Source organism: Silene latifolia, chromosome X (assembly GCF_048544455.1).
Source record: "Silene latifolia isolate original U9 population chromosome X, ASM4854445v1, whole genome shotgun sequence".
NCBI lineage: Eukaryota > Viridiplantae > Streptophyta > Magnoliopsida > Caryophyllales > Caryophyllaceae > Silene > Silene latifolia.
The window spans coordinates 155,987,414-155,997,576 of NC_133537.1; the positions used below are offsets into that span (position 1 = coordinate 155,987,414).

Here is a 10,163-nt window from a genome sequence, read left to right on the forward strand (position 1 = left end):
AGTTCAATAACTCATTTTAACTCTCAATCAGTTGATCTTATATTACATAAGATATGACATGGTGCCATAAATCTTTTAAGTGGGAATCAAATTCATAACTTAGGTCTTTACCATTTTGAACAAATCATCATCTTTCAATGTGATCGATTGAGTTGAGTCGATTCATTTTATGTTATAGATATTAATAGAGAAAGAGGAAAGATGTCTTTGAACTTAAAATGCCATAAACCGAAATAACTTGGGTTGAAAGCCAAGTCATTTAAAACAAAATGCAATATTTATTCGGAGATGCAAAATAAAAGAAATTTCCACGTCTAACATGGAAACAAAATAAGTTCTCTAGACAATGTCACAACATAACTACTATTATGATGACATATTCAAAATAAAACGCTACGCCAAGTCCATAGGTCTTCATCTATGCGGCGGCTACTTTTAGCTCCCTTGGAGATCCTTCTCATACTTGCTAAGATTTTCCACTCTTCTCATGCCCTAAATTCAATAAGAAAGGTGAGAATCACAACTAGTATCTCAATACAAAGTTGAGTTGGAAAAATAATATCAATAACACAAAATTTTGGAAGAAATATTACCTACTGGAGTCACACGTCCAGCATTGATGTCTCCCAAGTATTTGGGGCAATTGCGCTTCCAATGGCCCATGCCATTACAATAATGGCACTTATAATCGGATGTTGCTCCCTTTTTGGGTTTGGGAGAGCTATTCTCAATAGCTATCCCCTTACCCTTGTAGAGAGTGGGCTTTTTACCCTTGTTAGCACTTTTCTTAAACTGTCCCTTACTCTTTGCATTGATGTTGAGCACATCCTTGCTAGTTCTTGCATTAAGCCCCATATCTCTTTCGGCTTGCACAAGCATTTTGTGCAACTCATGGAGATCGGTTTTCAAGTTTTGCATGTTATAGTTTACCCTAAACCTAACATAGCCCTTAATTCGGCTTAAGGAATGAAGCACTCGGTCAATCACTAGTTGCTTGGGGATATCAACCCTTGCAACTTGAGGGTCTCAACATGCTCAATCATTTTGAGCACATGAGGGCTCACGTTTTGTCCTTATTTGATATTGAGATCAAAGAATTGGGAAGTCGCTTTATATTGAATAATCCTAGGAGCTTGTGAAAACATGGTCACAAGTCTAGTGTAGATTTCATAGGCGGTGCTCATCTTTATGGCACTCCTTTGAAGATCGGGTTCCATGGAGAAAATCAAGACATTCTTGACCGCGGCGGATTCTTTTTGGTAGGTCTCATAGGTCTCCCTAACCGCGGTTGATGACCTAGCATTAGGAGTAGCGGGAGGAGTCGCGGTAAGGTATTGAAGCTTGTCATCACCTTATGCGGCTAAGCAAAGTTGCGTATCCTAATCGGTGAAATTTGAACCATTCTTTTCGAGTTTGCAATGGTCCATAAAGGATCGAAGCTATGAAACAGTAGTGAGAGGTGGTGCGGACGAGTTAGACATTGCCATTGCGATAAATCAAATTGACTACAAAATATGAGATGAAGGAAAAATTAACGTTTATCGTAAATAAGACTTGTAAACATATTAGTCAAGTTTAGCATTTATATAATGACCTCCTCCCCATTATATAAATGATTCCAAGACCCAAATTCATATTAACTTGATTGTGAGCCTACGGGCCCTCTACATCCTTACTAATATAAATTGGTGGGTTGACTCACTTAACCGATTCTACACTTAAAACTCTCGGTCGATGAAATTACACTAAGTTCATCTTTAGCCCGGACCTATTGAGACAACGGTCCCTCTAATACTTCCATTGAGATCAACCAAATTTCGAAATGTAATAACATTTTATTACCCCACTTACCCAACGTAAAAAGAAAGCACCCCGGTATAGTAAAATACCGTATTGTACCCCTAATGAAATTGGGATTCATAAGTTCCTACTATTTGATAAGGCTAAGTCTCAATCTTTTAAAATGTGAGAGGTCTTGTCAATTTATTATCTATCTCTTTTAAGTGAACTAAATTAGTGATCTATCGATACTTAATTGACAAGGCCGATGATTCGATATAAAAATGCATGAGATGTTTTGGCGATTTGGCATGCATGCAAACATATAAAATAGAACATGTAAAGAAAAGCAATTTCCTAGTATGGCCTTCCTTAAAAAAAAAAAAAAAAAAAAAAAAAAAAAAAAAAAAAAATAATAATCTATTACAAATTCGGAAACCAACTCCTTTGGTCCCTTGAACTTCATGTGGCTCGCCTACCAAGGATACAGCGTCTTGATCAGAACTCCTTTCCGAATGACACCGTCTTTAGGAAACGCCGGGATAACAAAATAATAATAAAGAAATACATAGCTGATCCTATTATACATTTGTAATAAAATTAAATCTATTAAATTATAAAACGGTGATGCGAGATCACAAAAAATTACAACCAAATCGATATTCCCTTACATTACAGGTAATACCGATTAAAAAACTAAAGCCATACTAAGACAAATTACATCATTCAAAAAAATACATAAATCTAAATGACATTCATCCCTAAAATATGCAACAAAATATATATATTCAAACATGAAAAATGAATGTGCCAAATCTCCTTACTAGATTATATCGCATATAGCTCGGTTTTTATGGAAATACGTGATATTTAACTTATTAAAAATCAATAATTAATACTTAAATCAAATTTAAGCCCAATTTAATTATCCTATCTGTTTTAGGACTCAAAAATTAGTCTTAACGAAAACATTTGACAATAATCCAACTTGGTTATACATTATAGCTCATATTTAACCCTTTTACCATAACTTTTATGAAATAAATCCAAATTTAATTAAAATAATCTAAAAATTTGAAATTTAAATTTTGAACATTATGGAATATGAACATGACCTTCATAATGTCAAAAATATGGGTTAAAAAATTTTGTATTAATTTACAGAAAAAAATAGTTGCGATTTATCAGTTTTATCAAATAAAATATCTAAATCATACGAAAATTAATATAATCAATTTTCCAGCTTTACATCATATATGTAGGACATAAATTCAACCTAAAATAATTTTCTCATGCCATATAAATTAATTTAGCGATTTTTGCTTATATAATCTCGATTTCATCCAATTTTAACCTTTAAAATCATAAATCATGCAAAAGCAGACAAATTAATCTCAAATTTTGCATATAATAAGTAAAATTTGCATGTGAGATAATATTAAAATTTTATGGTCATATTATAAGTTTAACTATCTTTAGTTAATAAACCATCATTTTACTCATTAAAAGGTTATTATTATACTAAAAATCATAAAAATGAGCAATAATCTTCCATAAACCATCTAAAATGACCTAAAAGATTTTAGGACCATAATGTATACATGCATCAAAAATTTTGTATATATCTCATACTTACAAAAATTTTCCGGTTTTTATTTTAGTCATCTAATAACTCGTAAAAAACCAATAAAATGATTTACATGAAATAACCAAGACTCTGATACTAATTGTTAGGTTCTTTAACCCGCTTATTAGACTCTTCTAATATAGATCTAAGTTACTAGATAAATTAGATGATAAGAATCTAGTTGCATGCAAACAAAATAACAAGAAATAAAGAGAGAAAATAATGTTTTCCTTACATTGGAAAAGATGGAAATAAGGGCACAAGAAAGGACTCCTTCCAACCTTGTTCTTGAGTTATTAATATAAGGATGATCCTCCAACCTCAAGTGTAGAAGTTGCTCCTTTTGATTGCACCCAAGATTAGACCCAAAAATTCCTAAATAATATTAACTAGATATTATTAGAAATTAAACCCTTAATATTATTTTTATTACTACCTTAGTAATTAGAGAATAATATGGTTGTTGTGTGTTTTTAGAGAGATGTTTATATAAGATAAGAATGAGGAAAAATGAGCAATAAAAATTGCTCTTAAAAGCTCCCAAAACCGACACCCCCTTAGCACAAGTGGGCAATTACTTTTCCTTGTTTTAATCCATGCAAAAATAGGTAATGATTACATTAGAGTAGGTCTTTGTCATAAGCAAGCAAGTAGTATGATGATTACATGCAAGTGGATGACTAAAGAAAAGACAAAAATAAAATGTTGTCCAACAACATAATATTTTCGGCCAACATGTGTATAAAATGGACCATTTTGATTTTGTAATATTTATCACACAAATATAAGAATCATATACATATTCATCTTATATAAATAAACATTAGTTTGATCATATAATAATTAAATAATATAAACTAATAATTAATATACACTTAACTCTTAAGTGATAATTATGTCATTATACTAATATACAATGGGTCCTATAATGTCCAATTAAATTAATTTACAATCCTTTGTAAATATAATCAAAAAATAAACTCTACCTCTAAAAATACAAAACCTCGATTAATTTAACGAATTAACATTTAATTATTAAATTAAATCGTATTCAATCATATTAGAAAAAAGATATAAAATTTTATTAGTCAATCATCGCATAATTGAATAATAAACTTGTGTTGACTCGAGTTCTAAACTCGACTTCAACAAACTCACACAACTAAATATATATATATATATATATATATATATATATATATATATATATATATATATATATATATATATATATATATATTTATTTATATATCAAATATACATATATAAATATAAGGGACTGATCAACTTGTATCAAATATATTTGATCAGTTAATAATTTGAGTTCTATCCTATAGGTGTGAGCTCAAGGGATCAACTGATCACCACCGTCAAACGACAGTAACGTCAAACTCAAGTCAACTAATCGTTACCGATTAATGTTGATCAGTTGACTATATAATATATCATCCCTTATGTATTTTTATTACGAGATTTAAATATGTGATCGCACTACTGTTGAGGACACATACTCCAACACCATGGAGGTAGATGATGATGATGTCGCAATTAGCGACAATTTATGGTTGACATGACATGAAGGAGGACATCACAATGCGGGGTTGATGGCTAACACTAGTATTGACCTATTCCATTTTGAGTCTCCTACACTTCTTTTTGCTTTGTTTTTGTCTCATGTTTCTAAAACTTTGGTCCGGTTTAAACTCGTCATCAAAAACTACCAACCAAAACAATATTTATAACTTCACAAACTACTCTTACTAAAGGGGTAAGTAAAGGTCGAATCCCAAGGGACGGGTATTTGTAGATACCTCATTTCTGCACCTCTCGCAAACCACCCGGTGATGATTGGGCCGCATGTTTGATACGCGGAACGATTTGTGACAATTCGTAAGATTATCGTCAAGTGATTGCTCAAATATTAATGTCTACCTCTTAGTTGTCATCTACGTCCCGATACGGTCGTTTTGTGATAATTAGAGTACATTGAGTCGGGCCTAAAACCGTCTCCATTTTTCGATAACCGTTAAATCCCGAGTCGAATGTTCGGAATGTTCGGATATTTCTATTCCATATTTCATAAATTTTATCTTTTGGCAAACAATTTCCGTAATATTCACATAAGATATTAAGGAAAACCGAATTATTTCCGTCCTACCATAACTCAAACACGGAAATCTTTCTTCCGGAGGAGGAAACCCCTTGGGAACAGGACGCGGAGTCTTTGCGCCTCTTCCAAGAGACGCAGTGACTGCTGCGCTTCTTCCCAGGTCCTTTTCTGCGTATTTATCGTATCTTTTTCATATCTTTCCGAGATTCACTTCCAAAGAGTCTCCGAAACCCTAATTTCTCCACGTGATTAGTATAAATAGGAGCCTTCGCTCCTCATATTTCTCACGCGAGTGTCCGCCCTTCTCTTCTCCCTTTGCATTCTAAACTTTGTTCTTACTTTTTGGCGTCTACGTGCTTGAACTTTCGACCACGTAAGCTCGGATCCTTCTGAGTACCAGCCTCCCCGTTTGCATGACCGACCAATTTGACCAACTACACATCAATCAACTTAATTAACTTAATCGTTTTCCTCTTACGAGGGCACTTTCTTTACATTCGCGTCGAGCATCACTAATCGATATCTTAGTCCTTCTCGTTTCGTCAACATGTAAGTCTGAGGGTGTAATCTCTCTTTTATTTATTGTATTTATTTATTGTATCATCACAATTGTAAGGTTTATGTCGAAAAACCGATTTCTAAAACCATGCTTTAAAACCTCTTTTTACGGATTTCCAGTAGATAACCGTCGGGAAAGGACGCAGCAACTGCTGCGGCTCTTCGAAGGAGCGCAGTTCCTGCTGCGCCTCTTCTTGAGGCTGCCGCAGTTCCTGCTTCCTTTCTTCTTCGTTCGTCCTCTGTTATTCGTCAAGTTTCTTTCTCTTGTTTCGTTTGTGTGTTAATTCTTCATCATGATAGTTTATCATCTCACACGTATTTTATTCATCATCATTATTATGTTTTAATCATCACAAATCCGACTTAAATCCCTAATAATCCAATATTTGCGGGTTTTCGTCATTAAATTCAATTCCGGGTTGTAGAGATTCAATTCATCAATATTGAGTTTCTGGAATTCGTCTTTGATATAGTTTTCATCTGTCTTTTGTCATATCTATCATATATTCGTCATTAATCCATTGTATTTAACCTAATTAATTGAATTAATTTGTTTAGTTTGTTAATATTTTTTTCACTTCTATCATTAATCCATCTTATATTAATCCATCATAATTCCATGTCATCCATGTTTACTGCTTTCACGACCCATCCATATGTTAAATAGACATGCTAATCACTTTCATCCGAGTAAATATCACCAATCGATCATTAAATTCACCAATTAACATTAATGGCTTGCAGTTACGGCTTCACAGCCAGAACTGAGCCAAGGAACAGACGCAGCGTCTACCGCGCCTATTCCAAGGGACGCAGCTCTGCTGCGCCTGTTCCTGGCTGAGTTCTGTCCCTGAACTCCGTTTCTGCCTTGACCTAGTTTAATTAGTTTACGTATTAATCAACTATTATCCGTAATATCACGCTAATTCCTGTTCGTTAGTTTATTTGATTCTTTCTTTTGTCTCTTTTTCCCAAATTATCCATTTTAAAGGTATTTTCGACATAAATCACCTATTCCTTTGTAATTAATGTAATTTTCATTATTGTAATTTATAATTATTGTATTTCTTTTATTGCTTGTATGTTTCACATGTAAATGAGCATTAAATCCTACTTCGACCCAATTGAATGCTACTTACGTGTTTACTGACTTAGTATTAATTCTCACATGCTAGGATTAAAACTTGGATGTTGCATTGCATGCATATAGCCGACGATATATCAAGTACGAATAACTCCCCTAATCATTAGTAGAGGCCGCTATCGAGGCGGGCGGGATTAGGTGTTCAATCAAAAGAGTTTCCTAATATGTACCCTCACCCCTTACTCCAGATATCTGTGAACACCCGTGTTCATTGGCATCCACGAGAGTCATTCTAGACATAGAATGCTAAGGGTAACGATTGCTTAGTGTTCATGTCACTACTTTGTGTCTTGACATGACACGAGGTATTCGAACGGTTCTAATTTCCCATAAAAATTGGTGGTGACTCCATCCAAAAATGCAAACGCTTGTTCCTCTTTTCCTCCCAAGCGCCCCCGTGGGCGGCCCGCTGTCCACAGTTTGGCGACTCCGCTGGGGAAAGATACACTTACGTGTAGCAAGGGTGAAACTTGAACAAGGTTAGGTAATAGTTTGTACAAGACAATTGTCGGTTTTCATAACTCGGTCTTCCTAGACCGTTTTATTCGGCCTTCCTAGGCCCAACCCAACCCATTCGACCAATCGTCCCGTCTAAATGGTCCTAATTTTTATTTGGGCCTAAGGATGGATAGCGATTGACGTCATCCATACCATGATGCTTACTCTTGTTTGTATCAAGGGCCTTCACTACTTGAAGAAATGAACTAGGAATCGGCCTTACTCTTGTTTGGTACGAGCCTCTCCACAGACTTCGGGTTTGATGGTTCGGTATGGAAACCCACCTTTTGAACCAAAACCCTTTTAAATGCACTCAGCATCCCGTTATAATGCTTGTATAAATGTTTGTACCTTACGTGATCACCGCTTTTAAACAAAACCATGACGATTTTTTCAAAAATCAAAACCCATTTTCAAACAAAATTTCGAAATAGGCTTCCAATTAGCGCAAGATCCGGTCAAAACTCTGTCCGTTTGTCGTGTCAAAATTCGGGCCACAAGCCCATTTCAAAACCTCACTTCGAGTCCACTCCTACAACTACACCACAGTTGGCTAGGACACACATTTTCAAAAAACCTTTGTCTTTCTTCAAAGCTCACTCAACACAAGTGGCACACACCCACTTCACGAGTCAAAACATTTCTTCTTTTAGCAAGTGTGTTAGAATGGTCGATCGTGTTTTGATTCGTCGCCGATCTCTTATCCAGTTTTCAAGATGCCCGGATCAAGTGATGAAATAAACCTCCACCAACTTCAAGATGGTAATGATCGAATCCTAGCCGCGCTAGCCCAAATGCAAGTCACCCAAGACCAAGTCTATGACCGCCTTGAACTCATTGAAGGCCGTATCTATGCCGTAGAGGGAAGGTTGCCTCCTCACAAAAGTGAAGTACTACGTGACTCTGACAATGAATCCAAGGATGAAAATCCTCCCATGGGGATGATCAGAGTGAGAAAAGACTCCAATACTTAGAGGAGCAATTGATGTACCTTAAGGGGGATGACATTTATAGGGAGAACAATCGCAAGTATGAGGCCGTCAATTCCAAATTGCCAACTAACTTCAATATGACGGATATCCCTAAGTTCAAGGGACACGAGAACCCTTTGAACCACATCCGTGCCTTCAAGGATTACATGTCTATCAAAGGCATCAAACCCGAGATGTTCTTAAGGATCTTTCCTTCATCTCTTGACACTATCCCAAAGCAATGGTTCTACTCCTTAGATCACAAGAAGGTCGCTACTTGGGAAGACGTCGCAATCGAGTTCTCTAAACAATATGCGGATAATGCCGAGATCCAAGTCAACATGCGTACTCTAGAGGTTATTACCCAAAATGACAAAGAAGGATTCACCGACTTCCTAAGTAGGTGGAGGAAGACTAGCACCCAACTAGTTGAACGCCCGGATGAGGATACCCTTGTGGAAAAGTTTGTGGACAATCTCAAACCCATCTATGCCAATCATTTGAGATACCAAAACATCAAAACTTTCAAGGACTTAACCGTACTAGGGACAAGGATTGAAGATGACATCCGTAAAGGACTCTTGTCCAAAACGGTAGGTCGAGGATATCAAGGGTCCACAAGTCGTTCATACGGCTCTACTAGCAAGACCAATGAAGTTAACCTTCTCGAGCCATCCAAGAAAAGTACCCCACCAAGAAAATTCACAAATCTTGGGGACACTTACTCCAACGCTCTAAAAAGGTTAATGAAGCAAGGTAAACTCCAACCCATTGGACCTACTCCCGAACCCGAAAGAAAGTCCAAATTCTGGGACAAGAACTCGTACTGTGAATACCATAGGGGCAAGGGGCACGACACAGAAAAATGCTACAAGTTGAAAAACGTGCTTCAAGACATGATTGAGGACGGTCGACTACCAATACCCCCTGGAGGAAAGCCCAACAACACTCAGAATCCTCTTGGAGTTTTAGTGATCACAAGTGATGAATCTAACTTAGATTGCTCACACCTCATTAGAAAATGTGGTGACAACCTTACGCGATCCCAATGCAACACCCGAAGAATATGTGCCACTAATCTTCTCTCAAAATGCTACTATGCAAGAAGTAATCACCGTGGTTGATAAACTAGTTGATCAAATCATACGACTAGAAGGTGATATGATGAGAATGAGGGAACTAACTGCAATCAATGGAGTTTGGGCCGACGATGACGAGGACGAGTATCTCATTGAAAACTCCCTAGTCAAAGAAATAATCCAAAATGGTGAAGACCAAGATGTGGACCACCTAACTCGTTCGGGTCGTCCATATCAAAGCACTACTCAAAATGGTCCAACCAACGCCATCACACCAAGTGACAACGAAGAGGACTCCACTGATCATTTGCTCAAGCAATTACAAAAGACAAAGGCTGATCTTTCAGTCTGGCAATTAATAGCAAGCTCATTCCCACATCGCGAAGCTTTACTGCAA

The 10,163-nt window shown here is 36.1% G+C and overlaps 1 protein-coding gene across 1 annotated transcript; it reads right to left on the bottom strand.

Annotated features, from left to right (window-relative positions):
- Positions 1–435: 435 nt before the first annotated feature.
- LOC141618638 (uncharacterized) lies at positions 436–918 on the bottom strand. Its single transcript, XM_074435731.1, has 2 exons — positions 598–918; positions 436–492 (listed from the first exon to the last, which is right to left on the bottom strand). The coding sequence occupies exons 1-2, from the start codon at positions 916–918 to the stop codon at positions 436–438; spliced, it is 378 nt and encodes a 125-aa protein (XP_074291832.1).
- Positions 919–10,163: the final 9,245 nt, after the last annotated feature.